The 22,521-nt window shown below is 41.3% G+C and overlaps 1 protein-coding gene across 1 annotated transcript; it reads left to right on the top strand.

Moving 5' to 3' along the window:
• The first annotated feature begins 391 nt into the window (after positions 1-391).
• On the top strand, positions 392-21,149 carry IGSF10 (immunoglobulin superfamily member 10). Its single transcript, XM_060242348.1, has 6 exons — positions 392-627; positions 2,543-2,672; positions 2,940-3,330; positions 6,275-10,636; positions 13,685-14,585; positions 18,612-21,149. Exons 1-6 carry the CDS (start codon positions 449-451, stop codon positions 20,518-20,520), a joined length of 7,872 nt encoding a protein of 2,623 aa, XP_060098331.1. The 5' UTR covers positions 392-448; the 3' UTR covers positions 20,521-21,149.
• The last annotated feature ends 1,372 nt before the right edge of the window (positions 21,150-22,521 follow it).

Genomic DNA, 22,521 nt, shown 5'->3' with positions numbered 1-22,521 from the left:
TAATCTTTTGGGAACCAGTTGATTTGGCAAGGAAGAATTTGATGTGTTCTTTGGCAAGAGAAAATCCCAAACAGATTTATGAACGCTCTGGATAATGGAAGTGTGTGGGGTTTTATTTGTAACAATGCTCTTATTAGAGTGTCAGATTTCAGGTTGTTTTAATACCTGTCAGCAGCAAGCCCCTGCCCAACCCTCACTAAAAGCAAGAAGCTGAGAAGGAATTTTTTAAGAAGCCATGCATAATTATTGCAGGGGGGGGGGGTTGTAAGAAAGGAAATCCTGTAGTTTTTCTTCAAATTAGACTAATCGAAACAGACTTTGCAATTGAAGACACCTATTGGTGACATCACCTGCTGACATGATGCCTGCTAATGTTCTGTTTTCTAGGCTGTCACTGGTCTATGCTGGAAGGGATGTTGATATAGGATCGTCACACAGGATACAAGCGATGGACCAGCCCTGCTTTCTGGGATTCCTCTTGGGTTTCTGCTTTGCTACACTTCCAGGTAGCAGAGCCTGTCCCAAGCTCTGTGCCTGTTATGTGCCTACTGAAGTGCACTGCACATTCCGCTATCTCTCTACCATTCCACAGCACATTTCCCAAGATGTGGAACGCATCAATTTAGGGTATGTTTACACAGTATTGCTCCAATTGTGATGTGTAGTAATCAGGGCTTTTTTTTGTAGCAGGAACACCTTTGCATCTTATGCCCTATATCCCTGATGTAGCCAACCCTCCTGGAGCTTACAGTAGGCCATGTACTAAGAGCCCAGTAAGCTCTTGGAGGATTGCCTACATCAGGGGGTGTGCCCTAATATGCAAAGGAATTCCTGCTCTAAAAAAAGCCCTGGTAGTAATTAGATTTCAATGAACACACAAAGTTGACTTATACTGATCAGACCATTAGTCTATTAAGTTCCGTACTGTGTACTCACTTGTTAGTGGTTCTGCAGGGTCTCAAGCAAAGGTCTTTCAGCGAACTTAGGTATAACCCTGTTTAGGATCGCACTGTGGGCAGTCTCTTTCAAACCAAAGATATGGGGTTTCAGGAACCAGTGTATGATCCAGTAAAGCTTTTCTAAGGTAAATTATACTAAACCCAATAATAATCAGTGGAAGAGCTTCTGCTTGGCATGCAGAAGGTCCCAGGTGTAATCCCTCACATCTCCGGTTAAAAGTACCAGGCAGTAGGTGATAAAGACCTCTGCCTGACACCCTGAAGAGCCACTGAGGAGATAATGGTGATCTTGATGAACCTGTTCAGTATAAAGCAGCTTCATGTGTGTTCTTACCTGTTTCTGGGCTTCCTCTGAAGCATTTAACTAACATCTGTTTCTGATTTATTGTAACTAGCCATTGTTGGAAATATGGTGTTGAATAAGTTGGACCCTCTGTCTTCATTTGCAGCCTCAACTTTGCACCCCAGTGTAAAAGTACAGTGGGGAAGAGGGAGGGATTTCTTTATAGCAAGGGCTCCAACAACTCAGAATCTGGGTTGGTTGTGCTGCCTTTTGTCATGCTCTGTTGCTCTAAATAATTCAAAGCAACAGCAATGTTTCCTAAAATACAGGGCTTTTTTGTAGCAGGAACTTCTTTGCATATTAGGCCTCATCCCCCTGATGCAGCAAATCCTTTAAGAGCTTTCAGGGGGGGGGGTGGCCTGACATGCAAAGAAGTTCCTGCTACAAAAATAGCCCTGAGCGTAGGACAACTGCACATCAGCTCAGGCGGACCTTGCTTACCATGCTTACTCCTGTCTGCAAGTACAGGTGGATGGAGGGATGGCCACAGTTATAAAGCTTATGGGTTAGCCCTACACTGAGAAGCGCAGACGCAGATTTGATGAGTGAATTGTTAACACGGATACACATTCGTTTGTACCTTTTTATACTATGCAAGTAATAGTTAACATTTTTATGAAAGGAGTCTCTCCTTTGCTCCATAGACTCCCACCTCTGCCACTGTAATGCTTGCAAGCCTACAGGGTCAGACTGCTGGAGTCAAAGAAAGCTCTGATCTGTTCCACTGTACTTAAACTGAAAAGACAGTGGCAGTGTAAGAGAGAGAATAGCTTGTGCTGTGAGGACTCCCATGAGGCAAATACAAGATCACATGCTGGGCCCTGGGACTCATGCTTACAGATTTGTAATAGAAGTTTCAGTTTTTCATACAAAAATGCATTGAAAGAATGAACTTTTTTTAAAAAAAGGGTTTTGTATGAGGTGGTGTATTTCATTGACATTTAATGTTTTTAGTGCAGTTTTATGAGTTACAACTGTAGCATTGCATTGTGATTTTGTTAGGAGCTGCATCTGGGATCTGGAGTATCCATTTTTTAAATAATAAAATTCATACCTCTGACTTTACATCTACAGTTGCAGAGGACAAGATAGGGGTTTTTTTTGTTTTGTTTTTGTTAAATGATGCAGTTAAAATTTGCTAATATGCATTTGCAAAAGAGAGACTCTGTTTTTGTTTGTTTTACCTTCAAACTATAGCTGACTGACTAAACCCAGATCTGGAATGAAATGTTTGTTACAGCTACAACAGTTTGGTTAAACTGACTGAGGTGGATTTTTCTGGCCTGGAGAAGCTGGAGTTGTTGATGTTGCACAGTAATCAGATACACACAGTCCACGACAGGACATTCTCCGATTTAAGTTCATTACAGGTAAGGATGAGATAGAAATTATTACCCAATATTGGTGCTGTTTAAAGCCATGCTGAGTTTTTACCTTCAGATATTTGAGGCAAAGAGTGTGTTTTCATGGGGAGCGATGCAGAAGTTTGCTGCAGCTTGCGCACTTGTAGTCTCCCTCTCAGTATTAAACAGATTCCACCACACACTCCTAGCTTTAAATCTATTGATTACACGTCTTCAAATGACATATGTACATTTTGGTTCAGTTTCTTTTTTCATTTTTTTTTCAATTGACAGATCTTAAAAATGAGCTATAACAAAGTCAAAGTTATTCAAGCAGATACTTTTCATGGCCTCACAAGTTTGGTACGTTTACATATGGATCATAACCAAATCGAATTTGTAAGCCCAAAAGCTTTCTATGGTCTTACATCACTGAGGCTGGTCCACTTGGAAGGAAATGTGCTTAAACAACTTCACCCAGACACTTTTGTCACTTTACGCTACATCCGAATATTCAAAACATCCTCCGTAAAGCATGTCTACTTGTCTGACAACTTCCTTACTTCACTGCCACAAGATATTTTCTCTTACATGTCTGAGCTAGAGAGCCTCTATCTTCATGGAAACCCCTGGACTTGTGACTGTGCATTGAAGTGGTTTGCTGAGTGGGCAGAACGTTATCCAGGTACTGAACATTTTTCGCTCTTCATACTTTTGAAATTTTGGAACATTACTGAATAAATTATGCACCAACTGTTGTTCTAGAGAATATGTGGACATATGAAGGTGCCTTTATACCAAGTAATTCAATAGATTTTCCTAGACCCATTATTGTCTGCTTTGGTTAGCAGCAGCTCTCCATGGTCTTAGGCAGAGAAGGGTCTTTCCTTCTACCTGGGATTCTGTAATTGGAGATGCTGGGGACTGAACCTGGGACTTTCTGCATGCCAAGCAGACACTTTACCACTGAGCCACAGCCCTTCCCTATAACACATATGCCATTTAAGAGGGGAGGGGAAAATCTGCTTTTCCCCACCCCCCACCCCCCCGTCCTCCAGGAGTCCTGTATAAGAACTGTTAAGTCTCCAGATACTCTCATAAAATCTCTTACTTCTATATCATCCTTATCCAAAATCATCTGTCATGCTGACTATTTAAGAAGCAGTAAAGAAAACTATTCTTGCCCTGACCTGATAGCAAGCCCAGGCAAGTCTGATTTTGTCAGATCTCAGAAGCTAAGCAGGGTTGATTCTGGCAAGTACTTGGATGGGAGACCTCCTTGGAATACCAGAAGTTGGGAGACAGAGTCAGGCTTTTATTCAGCCACCACCCTGAATATACTTCAGGCTCCCAGTAGGGGTCAGTCACCAGAGGTCGCCATGACTTCCAGGTGCAGACATAAAAGAACCACACTGTAGGTGATGTGAAGGACCTCTGCCTGACACACAGCCAGTCTTAGTAGACAATACTGACTTCAATGGACTGATGGTCTGATTTACTACAAGGCAGATTCACATGTACTAACTTTGGTGTGGAAAATCTGAACATTGGATGAGTTAAGAGAAACCAGTTTGAAATCAAACACTTTCTCACAAAATTTATCTTATAACCACTGTCTTTTTGACTCTGTGTGATTAGTTCTAATAAGAAAATCTTGTACAGCAGTTTTGTTAAGAAGTGCAACTTTTTTTAAAATGGACTTTCCGTTATGATAACAGGTAGAAAAATTCAATACCTATCAAAACTATGTGCTATGAAAAAAAATAATTCCAACAGCCCACCTTCTGAACTGGTTCCAGTTTTTCCCTACAGTGTCTTCTTGATGACTGTTTATTCTTGAGGCTTTGCTACCACTGTGTTGTCTTAGAGTTTGTGAATTTCAAGGACAGAATCTCAGGGCTAAAGGCAGAACATCTCTCCTTTCACATTAGAGAATAGTGTAATGCTTGTGCAAAAAGATCAATGAATCTTTGGGTGTGTTTTTCCAGAGGTGCCTTATTTGGCAAAAAATGAACATTCAGGGCCTGGCGGTAGGGAGGGACCAGATCTCTTGGTGTCCTTGCTCACAAGATTCTGATAAACTTTTATAAAATCATGGGGCTGTTTAAATCATGGGACTCTAAAGCACTGAGACCATGACACTTAAAAAAAAAATTTGCCCAGTGTTTGCAGTCTTTCTTCTAACACTGGCAGGAAAATTAGCAGAAGGAAAAGCAATGAATGCTAGTCACTGGAAATTCCAAGGATCACAATTATGTGAAAAATGTGATTTAATAAAATTTTGCCTGATCTTGACTTTGGATTTAAAAAAAAAAACCATCTTCCACATGTGGAAATTATTCCCATGGAGGAATCAACACAACAGTCTTATGGAAAGATCTAGGAACAGGATATTAGCAGCCTGATTTTTAAAGATTCCTTCAAGATCCCAGTGAATGTTTTAGTGCAACCTAACAGTTGTCCAATGTCCTTCAGAAATTGTCTCAAGTCATTTCCATGGTGGGAAACAATTATGCTCTAGTCAGCCCAGTTAAGGTCAAAGATGTATCAAGGGCAGGGCTTTTTTGGTAGAAAAAGCCCAGCAGGAACTCCTTTGCATATTAGGCCACCCCCTGACATGTTTCACATAGGACTTTTTTGTAGAAAAAGCCCAGTGGGAATTTATCTGTATATTAGGCCACACCCCTTGACAACAAGCCAGCCAGTACTGCGTTCCTGCTCAAAAAAAGCCCTGATTAAGGGGAAAGGAATTACATCCTGGTTTCGAGATGGATGTGCTCAGAAAATTAATTCAATCAATGATATATTCACACTGGCACTGCTCACAATTTTCAATGTATGTATGTACAAGCTGTGTGCAGTGTATGCTTGATTTTTCATTATATATGCATTGGGTAATTCTCATGTTATATTCAATGCATGTACAGCTGAATGTGTGATTCAAACCCTACATATATACAGGCTTTGCCCCAGTTTCACTTGTAAAATGATCATGTATTGTCTCTTCCTTACAAAGGGATGTACACTCAAAATGTACATGTATTCACTGTAACATATGAACAGAGTTACTGTTATTCAGTAGAGGCGTAAGTTGTGAATGGGAACTACAAGATAAGGACCAAGGATGATACAAGGCTGGACCTCCCCCTCTCCCCTTTATGCTCTGATGGTCCAGAAGGCGAACTTAATTAGTGGGATGCTCTTGGGGTTTGTTTTAAAGTTTTAACCTGAATTTTAATTTTTGTATTGTTTTAACTGATGTACATTGCCCAGAGCCTGCAAATAAATAAGGTTTCAAAATGAAATATGGGCACTGAGCAATAAGATGAGTTGTAGCCATCTTACCTGAGCTAGTGACTTCTTCCTAAAGCCCATTTCCAGGATCTTTTTGCCTTAATGCTTCCCCCCGCCCTCCCCCCCAAGCCTCAACCTCCAGTTCTTTGTCCTGGCCTGTGAGAAGTATGTTCTGTAACAACAGTGATCAACATTTATAGACAGATTTTTTAAATGATCACTCAGTTGAAGTCTGCCTTATCTCATAGACACAAGAGTATCTCTTGTCAGCAGAACAGAAACTTTTGCTTTTATATCAAAATTTTTAAATTTTCTCCCGCTCTCTTTCTTTCTAGATGTGATAAAGTGCAAAAAAGACAGAGGCCCTTCTGGTGTTCTACAGTGTCCATTGTGCTCCAATCCCAGGAACTCCAAAGGCAAACAGTTAATGGAATTGCAATCTTCAGATTTTAATTGTGTTAAGCCAACCATTGACCCAGTCTTAAAATTCAAGAACATCACTGTGCCAGAGGATGGTGACTTCACCCTAGTCTCCTCTAAGGATTTTATTGCTCCCATAGGATCTATCGCTTTAAACATGACAGATCAAGCAGGGAACCAAGCAAATGTGGTTTGCAGCGTGCAAAAGCCTACAAAGATGCCTCCTGTCCAGCTTGAAAAAAATGACACAGTAATACTTAAAGCATCCCTATCAACATTTCTTGTGTGCAGCATTGACTACGAGCATATAAAGCAACTGTGGAGTATACTTGCCCTGTACAGTGATTCTCCCTTGAAACTAAAAAGGGATCTCTTACTGACAAAAGTGCCTTATATCAGTTATAGGTATAAACAGACTAACTCTGAAAATGAAGACATTTTCACAAATATAGAAGCTGAAATGAGAGCTGAGCCATCTTGGCTGATGCAAGGTCATGTGTCATTGCGATTAGACAGGACGGCAACCACACTCAACACTTTGCACGTTCAGTATTCAGTGGATGCTGAAATCTCTCTTCCAGATATTGCACCCCAAAAAGAAATACAAAACTGGGCTATGATGTTACGAGTCAACAGTACGAGGACCGAACACACTGTTTTGGCAGGCAGGTCTGTGGAACTGGACTGTCAGGCACTCGGTGACCCTCCTCCTATCATTGAGTGGGTATTACCTGATGGCAGCAAAGTTAGAGCCCCATATGTTAGTGAAGATGGGAGAATTGTGATAGCAAAAACGGGCAAATTTACCTTACACACAGCTGATAATTTTGACACTGGAGTTTATCACTGCATAGGAACCAATTATGATGATGCAGATGTCCTATCTTTTAGGATTACTGTGATTGACCCTTATATGGAACACAACTATTTAAACGGATGTCAGCTCTCAGCATTTTTAGGCGAAACATTATTCCTTCCCTGCCAGTATGCCAGTGTCCCAGATGCCTCTGTTCATTGGGTCTCACCTGAGCATGTGGTTCTTGATCATTCTTCAAAGAACAAGATACTTTTAAACAATGGTACACTGAAAATACAACTAACATCAGACCGGGATGGTGGCTACTACAAGTGCATAGTAGCTAATCAGTATGGTGTTGATTTTTTGGTTCATCAGGTAGTAGTAAAAAAAGATCCAAACAGGTCACAAAAGGGAGATAATCATGAAGATGCTGCTGAAGGTTCAGGCAATGGAGAACTTGATGTTCTTGCCAAAACACAAAGCACTCCTTGTACAGCGCAGACCCAAGCAACCAGCCAGGCAACTATTGAAGTTTTGTTTACAAACCGTCCCATGCTAAGGAGAACTAATAATAACTACAGAGAGGTTTACAAGCACAACAGGGACAAGATGACTAGACGGCTTCGAGGACACAGAAGACAATTCAGTCCTTCCTCTAGAAGAATTGATCCATCACGTTGGGCAGCATTTTTAGAAAAAACAAATATCACACTGCCAAGAAAACAAGAACATACTACAATGAAACCAACAGTAAAAGTCCTTCTGCCCCAAGAGATTTCGGCAAATGAAAGGGAGATGTCTGGAGATATTCCTCCAGAGGAGGAATTTCTGCTACTAGTGACTAAAAGACCTGCATTGTACACATTGGGAGAGGCATCAGGAAATGTAGTAACAGCAGAATTTGGAAGCATACAGAGTAATTTTCACTCTACTGTAGGATATGGCACTGCCACAGAAGCTGTAACTCCATTAAGCAGCCCAATAGTTACACATTCTGAGGTGTCAAAGAACCAGGAGTCATATACAGAACATAAGTCTGAAATTAACAGAGGAACTCTGGAAGCATTCCAACCATCACCTACTAGTATGGAGTCACTGAGGCCATCATTGTACTTGCCCAGTAGTACAACAGACCCATTGAATGCTTTCTCTCCTGGGAAAAATGATTTGCATTTAAAAATTAAACCAACAATAGCACCAGCTGTGCAGGTTACTAAGACTGCCAGCCCTGTGATTTCTCATGGAGTTACTAAAAAACCTAATTTATTTGTAGAAGCTACTGATAAAACATCAAGCAAATCAAACCATCAGCTATCTGTAGTGGCAGTGAGTGCACCAGATGATGTATTTGGGCATATTTATGTTTACAGTACACAAAAAATAACAACACCTCAGCTGCCTGCAGGTTCAACCATTATTACTCATCAGCAGATTAAGATAGTCAGGGATACTACACCTCGTGTTCCACTCTCTAGGCGATATGGCAGACGGAAGAAAATCTCTGCTAGGAGACGGATCGTTAGACCTGATCGTATTCCTAACAACGCAGGGCGTAGATTTGTTTTTGTTAGACCTAGAATTGCTAAAGGAAGTACAACACTGCCTCCTCCTATAGAAATAAATGCTCCTACCTTGACACCGCCAAAGAAATCTCTTGCACATGTTACTTTCCAACCACCTATTCCCACTTCGTTCACTGTACATCATCCTGAAACAACAACTGTAAATCCGATCTTGACACTCTCTTTCAATGCAAGAAACAAACTGGTCACAGCTGAAGAGCATACAGCTTCCACAGTAGTTCCCTTATATCTGGAAAGCTTCCAAATTGTGCCACAAAGACAAGAAACTACTTCTATTCCATTACAGACAGTTACTGATACATCATTTAGCAGTAACCTGCTGGCAGAGACAATCCATACACCTAGCGTTGCAGTGGAAAACATATTTACCACAAGCAGTGCTTCCCTTTCAGATTTTAAATCAGTTCATTCCACTCTTAGAACAGACTTGTCTTCCAGTGTTTCAATAGGAAAAAATTCTTTGAATGTTGGGAATTCTCTTGGAAGCAACCATTTTCAAAAAGAACTACTAGAAAAGCAACTTAGACAGAAGACAAGTGAAGACCCCTTGCCCGAACACCATGACACGTATTTCCAAACTACAAGGCCCATACCAGCATTAACAGTTTTACCCATACGTAAAAAACAAACAGATGGTCTCAGAAACTTAATTGATCCCAAAAGTGACAGCACAATGCTTGAAGAACATGCTCCTACTCGACCACTCAGCATTACAGAACCATCGTCAGCCTCTGTCTCCAGTCTTGCAACTCATCTAAGCAAAAGCTTTCATGGCCCAAGCATCAAGCCAGTTCTGACTCTACCTAATTCTGTTCATGCTAACACAAAAGTCTCCAGAATCAAGGTGTTAAGACCAGGAAGGAGAAGAACTCAAAGGAGGAAGAGGCCTCTAAGAAGGTTTATGCATTCACAGAAAAACATTACTGTCAGTGTTGGAGTTGCTGCTGCTCCGTCCAAAGGAACTGTAGCTTCACTTAGTTTAGCAGCAGATAAAAAGGTAACAGAGCCCACTCCTCCTATATCCACTGAACTGCTTACTGGACACACTGGTACAGATGTAATGGCAACTACGCTACAACCACCGATTCTTCACACAACCAGTATAATCAGAGATACCCCCACAGTCACCCCTCAGCTACTAACAAAGAAGAACACTGCTGAAAATACTCTTTCTACTAAACTGCCAGTGTATAGTGGGCCTTCTCAAAAACCAACCACTGCAATCCCACTCACAGTATCATCCTTAAATATTTCAGGTGTGACCACAGCACTACCAGACACATCCTTGTTAACACCAGCATCAGTGTCTACCAAAGTAATGCAGGCTCCGTCAGTAACATATAAGGGATCATACCAGAATGTGGGAAGAAAATCTGCTAACAAAAAGCCCACAACAGAAGCATCTCTTCCTGCTGAAGCTGAACGAAGCATCAAAACTCCAACAGATGCAGGATATCCCACTACCACACAGCATCCAAGTCAGCTGAGACCCCGAACAGTAGTCATGCCTGTCTTGCAAACTACTGTATCTCCCAGGTGGCAGGAAAAGTTCTGGCAGGCACCATCTCCTAAAATTGCAGAAAGTAGCAAAACTTTCCTTGTCAGCACATTGACCATATTGAACTCTCCTCAGAGCTTCACTCAACATACTCCTGCGTGGGAGAAAAAGAAAAAGAGTTACCATAAAAGTTGGTCTGAAAAGACAGCAGCCCAGGAAACCACAACCACCAATCTGGTTGCCTTAGAATCTTTTCATCTTGCCAGGCTAGCCAAACCCAGGATAACTGGGGGGAAACTTGCAGCATTTACTGTACTGGCTAATTCTGATGCCTTCATCCCTTGTGAAGCCACTGGTAATCCTCGGCCAACGATACACTGGACCAAAATATCATCAGGTAAGCTTCTTAAGTTTACATTAAACATTTCCTCTTTAACCTAATAATACAAGATATGAGAACTAATGTACTATAGTGGATATGGTGCAGATGTAGTAGATATGGGGCCTTGGATACCCCAGGTTAAAATTCCCCTTCTCCCGTGGAATCTTATAGGGTACCTTGTACCAGGCACTTTCTCACAGCCTAACTCACCTCACAAGATGGCTTCTGTAAGGATAAAATGTAAGTAGTGGGAAATGCCGTGAAGTTGCAGTTTACTTATGGCAACCGTATAGGGTTTTAGAGATGAGATGAACAGAGATGGTTTACCATTGCCTCCCTCTGTGTAGCAGCCCTGGAGTTCCTTGGTGGTCTCCCATTCAAGTGTTAACCAGGGCTGGCCCAGCTCAGCTTCTGAGCTCAGATTAGATCAGGTTAGCCTGGGCCATCCAGGTCAGGGCTAATATATAGGAGGGAATAACAGTGTTGTAAGTTGCTTGGATAAGTTGAGGAGAAAAATGGGGTATAGATGTCTAAATAAAAGCAAGGAAACATCTATGCTTGATCAATGGAATAAGATTGGGCTGTGATTGTGTAGTCCTGCAGTCAGTTAAAGAAGTATCTCAGCAGAAATGTGTCTCTGACAAATTTACTTTTGACAAAATAATAGGTTAAACATCATAGCAGCTTGAAATGATTTCAGTTTCAGTAGAATATACATATTCAGAAGGATAAATCTGTTATAGAATCATGGTATCTAGGATAGCAAAGCACAAGCCTGAGTTCTTCCTCTTGGACATGGGAATAGGATAACTGCTGAAAAATTCCAGTACTTTCTTCCAATTTTGTTACTGCTAATGTTTCCTCCCCTGAGAAGACAGCTTCTTTTCTTAGTCACATTCCTGACACTTTTGTGGGAAAGGTTCCTTTTCCCCCTGAAAAATGTACATTGTTACAATGAATTTAACTTTGTATTCAAAGGTAGGATATAAACATTTTAATTTAATTAATAAATATTTAAAAAAATAGACTGATGTGAATAGGAGATGAAAGGCAGAGAATCTTTCCAGGTATTTGCTAGACAAATGTCTCATAGATAACACAGACATGCTGTTCTCACAGATACGCATCATACCTCACATTTCAGCACTGGATGTCATCAGTGATTTTATGGCCTCTTCCCTAAATATCTTTTAACATTCTTGAGACAAATGGGAATGGCCATATCCTTGTAAAAGTCAGTGTGAAAATACACCGGTTTTAAGATTTCAATTAGGAAAAAGTGCTGAGTGTAATGATTTTGTAAATGTGTGGGGTGGTTAGAGAGTTCAGGTAATGGTTCCTAAACATATAAAGCTGTCTTGTCCTGAATCTATCTGTTGTTCTTCCCAATTCAGGATTGCCTAGTTTGATTGGTGTCAGGTCTCCAGGTTCTCAGTGGCAGAGAAGGGGTTCTTTGCACACCCACTATGTGAGAGCCTTTAACTGGAGATGCCGGGGACATTTTGCGTGCTGTCTGCCACAGAAACACCACTTGTAACTGACTTATGGATGCTCTTAGCAGCGCATTTATGATACTGGGCTTTTCTGCACACTTACCTTCATTGCTTGTGTGCCTGTATTGCATGGGGGGGGGGGGTGTTTCTTTTCCCAAATGTGTTTTGCTCCCTCTAGCAGTCACTTCGATATATCATCTCCAATTTAAAGTGCAGGAAAATAAATCGGAGATTGTGATATATAGAACCAACCTCTAGAGGGAGCAAAACGTGTGCTGGAAAAAAAACCCCTGATGCCCTAGGCCAAACTTGTTTAATGTAAGAGCCACATAGAATAAAGTCAGATGCTTAAGAACTGCAAGACATGAACATCAGATGTTTGAGATGAAGGAAGAGAGGAGTAGAAAGAAAGCAACTTTAACTTTAAATGCATTCTCCAAGCTGCCATCTGGCTTGGCTTGGAGAAGTGATTTAAAGAGAAAAATGCCTTCTCTAAGCTGGCTGACACGGTGGTGGGGGCTTGGAGAGCCACACAATATGTGTGAAAGAGCCACATGTGGTTTGACCACCCCTGCCCTAGGGGCATTCAAGCAATGAAAATAAGAGTGCAGAAAAGCCACTGAGAAACAGATGCATTTGAGGAGTGGCAGGTAGAACATAAACGCAAACTAAAATTTTTACCAGCAGAATGGCTTTTCCCTGCTCCCCCTCCGCCTCACTGCAGCCCATTGATCTCAACAAAATACTGCTCTATGGGGTACAATACCCTGAGGGTCACAGCCCTTGATATTTAAATTTAGTGGTAGAGTAATGCATAAACAGTGTGGTCAATTAGACATGAAGGTATGTCAGCTAATTTTCATGTGGCATATTGTTTTGTACAGTTGTAATATATGTAATGATGTTGACGTTCCAATGGATTATGATTATTTTTTAAAAAAATTGTTTTTAAAAAATTAAAAATGGGAAAAGGATACCCTGAGGAAGGATATGAAAGGATGGTGGCAAGAAGTAATCAAACCATTTGGCCAGAAGATTCCTGAAATGCCTCAGGAACAGCAGATTTGGGAGGGCTGCAATAAGGTTATAATCATGTGGATTTCCCAGTGGTAGCTGGCGATAGCAGGATGGGGGGGAGGAATTGAAGAGATTATGAATAAGCAGCTTCCAAGATGCATCCACAACAGCTAAGTGATTGTTTTGGTGCATTATACAAAAGAGCAATAAAAAGAAAATCTGTATTCCATTTTCAGTGGCAATATAAACTTTGTATGTGTACTGAAGGGACAATCTGAATTGGCAACCAATTTTCCAGTCCTTAAAATGCAATTCTAGTAGCACATGAACACAGTTTATTATGCACAGCTGTGTTCCTTACAGTTTCAAAAAGTAACAGAGCTGGGATAAAGGGAGCCTGCACAACTACTGTGGGAAGGAAAGCTACCAAGAAACTTAAGAATGAAGCTTAGGATATTACATCCCCTTGTTTGCAAATTATCCTTGTAGGATACAGAGCAAACAGGCAAGATTTGAATACCTGTCTAATTTTATTTTTGTCTGCTTTAATTAGGGGATGAAGCCTTGAAACAAAAAGATGACAACAGATTTGAAGTTCTTCCCAATGGCACTCTCTCCATTGAGAATGTGAACATCCAGGACCGTGGACAGTATCTATGTGTGGCTGCCAACCAGCATGGCTCCAGCAAGCTTCTTGTCACGTTGTCTGTGGTGGCCTACCCACCTAGAATCCTGGGAGGGAGGTCGAGGATTATTACTGTCCACTCTAGCAAGCCTGTGTCCATGAAGTGTGCAGCTGAAGGCCGTCCAACCCCTACCATTTCCTGGATCCTTGCAAATAAAACATACATTTCACAATCATCTTTGGGAAATGAGGTGGCTTTTGTGCAAGCAGATGGGACACTGATGATAAAGAAAGTCAGCATGTATGACAGAGGAGTTTACACCTGCACAGCAAGCAATCCAGCAGGTTCTGATTCAATGGTAGTAAGACTGCAAGTAATTGCTGCCCCACCCATTATACTGGAAGAAAAGAGGCAGCATGTACTAGGGAGTGTGGGGGAAAGTTTGAAACTTCCTTGCACTGCCAAAGGAAACCCTCATCCAAATGTTCACTGGGTCCTCCTTGATGGAACTACGGTGAAACCTTTGCAGTATATAAATGGCAAGCTTTTCCTGTTCCCTAATGGAACCCTTTACCTCAAGAATATAGCTACATCTGACAGAGGAAAGTATGAATGCATAGCTACCAGCTCTACTGGTTCTGAGAGGAGAGTGGTAATACTTCGGGTAGAACATAGTGATACAATCCCTAGAATTGCAGATGCATCGCAAAGATTGACTCAACTGAATTTTGGGGACAGGTTGCTTCTGAATTGCTCAGCTATGGGTGAGCCAAAGCCCAGAATAATTTGGAGATTGCCTTCCAAAGCTGTGGTTGACCAGTGGCACAGGTAAGATTCCTTGAAGCTGTTCTCCCTGCTTGTGCATTTTTTTACTTATTTACTTCATTTATACCAGTGGCGTAGGGAGGGGGGGTGGGGGGGGCGGATCGCCCCAGGTCTGGGAGATCTGGGGGGCCCCCGCATTGCCAAGGGGGGTCCCTCCCCTCCCCGGCAGGGCTCCGGAGCGTCGCGCAGACCTTCCGGCCACAGTCCCAGCTCAGGGCGGGGGAAGCGGCGTCCGCCCCTCGCCTGCTCGAGGCTTCTCCTGCTGCTCCACGTGCCGCGGGCAGCAGCAGGAAGCAGAAGGCGGCGACGGGCAGCAGGAGGAGGAGGCGGCGGCGGCAGATTAAGGGCAGAGTGGATCAAAAAGGAAATGGTCCAGAAGAATAAGAAGACTGGAAGCAATCTGAGAGCAGGAAGTAGAACTGAAATGGCAAGAGGGAAGTTAGTGATCAGAAGCTGTAACAGTGATGAAAAAGGTTGAACTGGAAACAGGGAGTTGAGATAATTAACTGTCCAGCTGCAGGCCTCATGTGGGGGTGTTCTTCACTGGTTAACACAGTGAAGTTTCTGGTGTAACACTGAGCTAGGGTTACCATTCCCAAAGTGGGGGCAAGGGAACCCCTGCTTTCACAGGCTCCTTTCTGCCAGTAGCCAGCTAGCTGGTGGGAGGAAATCCCCCCAAACATTGACTGCAGAATGCACTGATGTCAGCCAGAAGTGACATAGGTGCATCAGTGGTGTGGGGGGGGGGATGCTCTGGTTTTGTGGCAAAACTCTATAATTTCAGGGTGATTTTACCCATAGAGTAAGACGATGGGTCCTGGAACCATACACTAAGCACATAAAGGTCAGAAGTTTGGACCTCTTTTCTCAGAGTTAAGACTGAATTTGCAGTATATATTGGAGAACACTGTAAAATATTGCTTGCAATATGCAATGTGCAAATAGCTTATAATTAAATAGCAATACAAAATAACATTATTAACATGTAAAGTCCCAAGCAATGCAAAGTCCTAAGCAATAAAGCAGTACTCTTGTTGATTTTCAGTTTGTTTCCAAAAGCTTGAAAAGGGACTTAAAAAGGGATCTAGTGTTTTCGATGTAGTGTAAAGATCTATCTGATTGTTGGGCCTCTTCTAAGGATCACAGCAGAAGAGGTTTGAGCAAGGAAAGATGCTCTGAAGATACAGGAGTTTGTTTGTTTGGTTTTTAGATCATTCCTATCCCTTCAACAATGCCAAAAATTGAACTATTAGAGTAAAACAACAACTAATAAAAACAGAAGTTCAAGCAACAAAAGCCAGTTTCACTTTGGAATAAGTTGTTCAAGGAAAATCTGATCCTTACTGAGAGCTCCACCACCAAAAGAATCCAGTAACTGCCAACTAATTTCTGATTACAGGGATTTGGAAAAGAACCACTGCTGATGGCCTTAAAGCTTGAGCAGTTCATTTGGAAGCAATTAGCCTTATTGGCATGGCTCTTAGGTCAAAATCAGCACCTTTGTTTGGGCCTAGAAACTTACACAAATGATTTAACTCTAAAGGTTTCCTGTATTTCAAATTAATTTTTCAGTGTTTTTTTTAAATGACATGGCCTGTGATCCAGAAGCACTTAAACCACTTAAGCGATTATACTTTAACAGATGCTGTATTGATAAAGTAACTATTTAAGTAACCTTAAGTAATGAAACCCTAGTACTTAATGGGTTTTATAGAAAAAGATCATTATCAGTATCCAGTGCTTATTCATAATTTTGGTGGGTATTTCTGTACAACTTCAGTAGAGTGGTATCCAGATTTATAATAAAATTAAGGAAGATTTTATTATAACTCTAGACATTCTGATAGTGGTTCCATTTGACATTGGCCATGAATTGAGTTCCTAAGTGAAGCCAAACTTGACAGCCACAAATTTTATAATTTAGAATCCAGTACATCTGTGATCATATAGTATAGAATCCAATATAACTAATAGTCTCAGATTTGGGGGAGACCACAGAGTCCTATTGACAGGACCATATATGGGAAGCTTCTCTGCCAGTGAAGCCTCTGAAGGGAATGAGTAAAATGAGTGATGTCTTCTAACATGCCCATTCTTTTCTGCCCTATAATGGGCCATGCTATATGACCAAAAGCTTCCAGTTGTCTTGATCAAGCCTTCCCTAGAGGCCATTTTCTTCATCAGTATGGGCATGCAGGTTTTAAATTTTAATCTGTTGTTAATCATTATGAGAAGACAAGAGTCACTGGACAAGACAATAATGCTAGGAAAAGTTGAAGGCAGTGGGAAAAGAGGAAGACCCAACATGAGAGTGATTGACTCCATCAAGGAAGCCACAGCCCTCAGGTTGCAAGACCAGATTAAGGCTGTTAATGATGGGCCGTTTTGGAGAACATTAATTCAAAGGGTCTCCATAAGTCGGAAGCAACTTGACAGCACTTAACGAACATACAATTTTTCATGTGTTGTTAGACTTATATGGAAGAAATAATGGCAGCACATCAGAGCATATGGATGTTGAAAAAATGCAGGCAGAGTTACTTTGTGTATTGCTGTATTGATATAGCACAGCATTTTTTATTTTATTTAAATAACTGTATTTGGGTTTTTTAAAAGATTGATTTATAGAAGCATGGCCATGCAAATGTAACCCAAATTCTCTGCTTGAAGCCAGGGGCAAGAAGGAGCTTTAGTGAAAGACCTTTCTTGGTTCAGCCTAGTGTTATTCTTCGGTTTTAGCTAAGTTGTCACCAGATTTCAAGATATCTGATGAATGTCCCCCAGAAAGCCAGCAGAGTTCAGTTAAGAAAAAGAATGAAAACATGAAGAAGACTCATCCCTACATGCACACCAGTTTTTGCCAAAATAAAATTGAAGAAATCTGGGGATTCTTGTTTAGTAAAAACATGAGAAATTTGACATAAGAAAAGCCATATTGGATCAGGCCAATGGCCTATCCAGTCCAACACTCTATGTCACACAGTGGCCAAAAAACTAGGCGCAATCAAGAGGTCCATCAGTGGGGTCAGGACACTAGAAGCCCTCCCACTGTACCCCACCCCCCAAGCACCAAGAATACAGAGCATCACTGCCCCAGACAGAATTCCAATAATACGCTGTGACTAATAGCCACTGATGGACCTCTGCTCCATATGCTTATCCAATCCCTCTTGAAGCTGTCTGTGCTGGCAGCCGTCACCACCTCATGTGGCAGTGCATTCCATGTGTTAATCACCCTTTGGATGAAGAAGTACTTTCTTTTATCAGTTCTAACCCGACTGCTCAGCCATTTCATTGAATGTCCACGAGTTCTCGTATTGTGAGAAAGGGAGAAAAGTACTTCTTTCTCTACCTTCTCTATCCCATGCATAATCTTGTAAACCGCTATCTTGTCATGGAGCTTTGACATAACTAGGAGATTATGCATATGCCTGCATTCAGCTAAAATTAGTTGTTCCTGATAAATTACTGAAGTGGGTATGTAAGTGGAAGAGGAGAGGTTTCATTCAGTCTTGCCCAATTCCACTACCCATATGGCTTCTGTCCATGCTGGTACTATTATCATCAAACAGCAAAGATCAATACTGTTCTGTGGCTATCTATATAGAATTCTCTGTAGAAATTAAATGAGTATTTATTAAATAAATTCTAATACAATAGCCAAAAACTTATATCTGTATGTCTATTTATATAATGTAATCACACATATACAAATATTCTCCTAATATTTTCTGGAACCAATATACAACATCATCTTGCAAGTACCAGTATACTGTTATCAAAGCAGCAATACTGCTGTCCTCTGATGCCAAGGTTCAGTGACTCTTCAGCAAGCAGAATACTTAATTCCTCTAATAGCTTCTTCTATATGTGTAGAAATTGGGAGAGGAAGAGAAAGGCAATTGTAAGCCTTAAGGTAGAGAAAAGGGGGGGGGGTGTAAACCAGCTCTTCTTTGTCCTGGCATGTATGTAAGGAGTATACAGTGTGTCATTAATGAAACTGTTTATTTTTCTCCCATCTCTTTCTAGAATGGGAAGCCGAATCCATGTACATCCCAATGGATCCCTAGTTATTGAGGCAGTCACAGGAAAAGATGCAGGTGACTATTTATGTGTGGCAAGAAACAAAATGGGAGATGACCTGATCCTTATGAAAGTTAGTGTGACAATGAAGCCTGCAAAAATCGATCAAAAGCAGTATTTTAAGAAACTGGTGCCTTATGGAAAAGACTTCAAAGTAGACTGTAAAGCTTCCGGATCACCTGAACCAGAAATATCTTGGAGTCTGCCAGATGGCACAGTGATTAATAATGTGATGCAAGCAGATGACAGTAGACGCAGGTCTCGGAGGTACATTCTGTTCGACAATGGAACTCTGTACTTCAACAAAGTTGGAATAGCTGAAGAAGGGGACTACACATGCTATGCTCAAAACACACTTGGAAAAGATGAGATGAAGGTTCACATAACCATAGTAGCAGCTGCACCTCGTATCAAGCAGAACTCTAAGACCTATGCAAAAGTGAAAGCAGGAGATACCACAATGTTTGACTGCGAAGCCATTGGAGAGCCTCAGCCAAAAGTGTTTTGGCTGATCCCTTCTAGTGACATGATTTCCGCTTCCAGCGATAGATATTTTCTACATGTTAATGGATCATTGTCTGTCACTAAGGTGAGGTTGTTAGATGCTGGAGAATACATATGTGTTGCACGCAACTCTGGGGGAGATGACACAAAGCTGTATAAACTAGATGTGGTCTCTAAACCACCTCTTATCAATGGCCTGTATACTAACAAGACTATCATTAAAACAACAGCCATAAAGCATTCAAAGAAGCAAATACACTGTAGCGCTGAAGGAACACCCCGTCCCCAAGTCATGTGGATCATGCCCGACAATATTTTCCTGACAGCCCCATACTATGGGAGCAGAATAACAGTACACAATAATGGAACTCTTGAAATTCGTAATGTAAGATCTTCAGACACAGCAGAGTTCATCTGTGTGGCCCGTAATGATGGGGGAGAAAGCATATTGGTGGTCCAGCTGGAGGTGTTAGAGATGCTAAGACGTCCAATGTTTAGAAATCCTTTTAATGAGAAAGTAATAGCAAAGCCTGGGAAAACAACCTTATTGAATTGTTCTGTAGATGGCAATCCTCCTCCTGAAGTAATCTGGATGTTACCAAATGGTACAAGGCTCTTCAGTGGTGTCAGAACGCCCCAATACTACTTGGGAAGCAATGGTACCCTCATTGTCTATAGCCCTTCTAAAGCTGATGCTGGCAAATATCGGTGTGCAGCTAAAAACAAGGTTGGCTACATTGAAAAACTGATTGTGCTCGAAGTTGGCCAGAAACCGACCATTTTGACCCCCTCAGGAGGAGCAATAAAGAGTATTAGTGGGGAGTCAGTATCCCTTCACTGTCTTGCAGCTGGGAGCCCCAAACCGAATATTGTATGGACAGTACCTAATGGCTATGTCCTAGACCGGCCTCAAATTAATGGAAGATACACATTAATGGAAAATGGTACTTTAGTTATCAGAGAAACAAGCATTCAGGACAGAGGAAGTTATGTCTGCAAAGCTCAGAACTATGCTGGCGATTCAACAATAGTAGCTTTTGTAATGGTTATAGCACATCCGCCACGGATTACAAACAGACCACCAAGGAATATACGCACTGTGGCTGGAGCATCAATTCAGCTTATTTGCATGGCATTGGGAATACCAAATCCAGAAATTACATGGGAGCTGCCTGACCACTCACTACTTTCCACAGGCAGCAAAGGCAGACCATATGGAAGTGAACTTCTTCACCCACAAGGAACGTTAGTCATTCAAAATCCCAAATCTTCAGATTCTGGCACATATAAATGTTTGGCTAAGAACCAACTTGGCAGCGATTCCACAGTAACATACGTTCAAGTCATCTGAAATGAGAAGAATGCTCTGAACAAGTGATAACAAAGCCTAATCAGGACAACATTTGATTTTTAAAACTAATCAAAACCAGAAGCCGGCTGGTCTTAATAGCAGTTTTAATGTTCCATTGACAAGAGATGTGCTAAGGCACAGGTATATTTGGGGGTGAGTGGGAAATCTGCATTTTGAATGGTTTTCAAGAATCCTTGGCACTTAATTTTGCCATCACAGCAGCAGTGCATATCAACATGGAACTACTTTACTTAAAAATATTTGTAGTATAAAGGCAGACTTTTAAGAAATGCTTATTTCCTATCTGATAGCAGTTTAAGCATGGCGGACATTGTAAACATATGTAGAAGTATGTAAAAAGAACAAATATGTTTGCTAGCTGTTCCCCTATGGACATGTATGAATATTTTGTAGTACTTTTACAAACATTTTAAAACAGCAAAATGTGCTGCTGTCCTATTTGTATACTAACAATTTGTTCTTTCCCACAGCAGTCCTTTTTTGTGGGACAGTGGAAGAACCAATGGAAAATAGTTTAATGATAGGGTTGTCGTTGGGTTTTTCGGGGGGGGGGGGGAAGACACAATATGGATTATTTTTTTAAAATAAAGAACCAACAAATATGCTTATGAGGAAGTGCAAATGTGTACCATATCTTAATTGCCAAATACTTAGCAGCTAACTTTTACATTTTTAGAAAGGATCTTAAACTCTGTTTTTTTAAAAAAAGACAATGCATTATCAAGTTGCAGAGGAGCAAACAATTGGATTTCATGCCCTACTTATTAGCTTCCTAAAGCAGGCAGTTGGTCACTGGTATTATAGACTAGATAGCTCCCTGGTTTTAACAAAATGCGCAAGTGCAATGGAAAACAGCAAATGCAAGAAATCCCTGGTAGCGCACTTCATTGCATACTGTGAGTGAAATCAGCTTTAAACTTTTAAAAACAGGCTGTAGGGAGAGGCAGGCTTTGGCAAAACTCTCCTCACTGCATCAAGACTCTTCAGACAGAGATACCCCAGTCCCATGAGGGATTGCTGCCAATACAGCTTTCTTGTTTATTTATGCATTCATGCAGTCTTGTGGGTAATATAAGAGGAAACTTTATGCCCGGGTCTCAAATCTGATGTAATTATAGATACCAAGTCTCTCATTTTAAAATCACAAAAAGTATCTCAAATAGCCTGTAGTTGTAATGTGTTCCCTCTAAACTAGATGTTTAATAAGGGCTGAGGTTTGATGCATGAATTGCTTGATATAAAAGCAAGAATGTAGGAAGTGGCATCTGTTTGCAAAAGGTAGTATACTTAGGGGTGTCTTCCATTCATTTTTCTTGTGCAGCATGCCTATGAGAAACCATGCCCCACCCTTTATTAAGAAATTTGCATTCTGCATCATCCCACAAATGTGTAGTAGTATATAGTTGAAAACAAAGCCCCCTCCAGTCCCACCATAGTCCACCTGAACATAAAGCTTCTACATTGCTTCTAAAGATCTTCAGGGTTGGATTCAGCAAATCACCAACAACAACAACAAAAAAATCCCAACTTGCAGGCAGTGTACTGTGATCACTCTGAATATCCCTGTAAAATATTTAAAGCAGAACATTCTCATAACGAGGGCTTCATGAGTCTGCAGCAATCAGTCTGTGCAATCAAGATTTACTTACTGTAACTCATCACCAGCTGCTGGATTCATCTGAAGAGCAAAGCTGTCAGTCATGGGCGGATCCCACAAACACTGAAAAACTGTATGTTATTGCTGTAGTTGTGTGTGAGATTTTGCAGCCAAAGTGGGGAAGACTGTTGCTTTCATGAGCTTCCAGAGACTTCTGGCATATCAGTGCTGGAAACACTGCATGGGTTAGACCAGGGGTCCTCAAACTTTTTAAATAGGGGGCCAGTTCACTGTCCCTCAGACTGTTGGAGGGCCGGACTGCCGTTTCTGTACAAGGCCGCGGGCCGTCAGTTCTCCGTCTTCTGCATCTCTCTCCCTTCCCC

The sequence above is a fragment of the Heteronotia binoei genome, chromosome 6, assembly GCF_032191835.1.
Source record: "Heteronotia binoei isolate CCM8104 ecotype False Entrance Well chromosome 6, APGP_CSIRO_Hbin_v1, whole genome shotgun sequence".
Classification (NCBI taxonomy): Eukaryota; Metazoa; Chordata; class Lepidosauria; order Squamata; family Gekkonidae; genus Heteronotia; species Heteronotia binoei.
This window is presented reverse-complemented; position numbering and strand designations above follow the sequence as displayed.

Excerpts from the sequence above, each read along its gene's own strand:
- IGSF10 (XM_060242348.1), top strand. The coding sequence starts at position 449 with ATGGACCAGCCCTGCTTTCTGGGATTCCTCTTGGGTTTCTGCTTTGCT. Across the intron at positions 628-2,542 it reads GTGGAACGCATCAATTTAGG|CTACAACAGTTTGGTTAAAC; the intron begins GTATGTTTACAC and ends TGTTTGTTACAG. Across the intron at positions 14,586-18,611 it reads GTGGTTGACCAGTGGCACAG|AATGGGAAGCCGAATCCATG; the intron begins GTAAGATTCCTT and ends ATCTCTTTCTAG.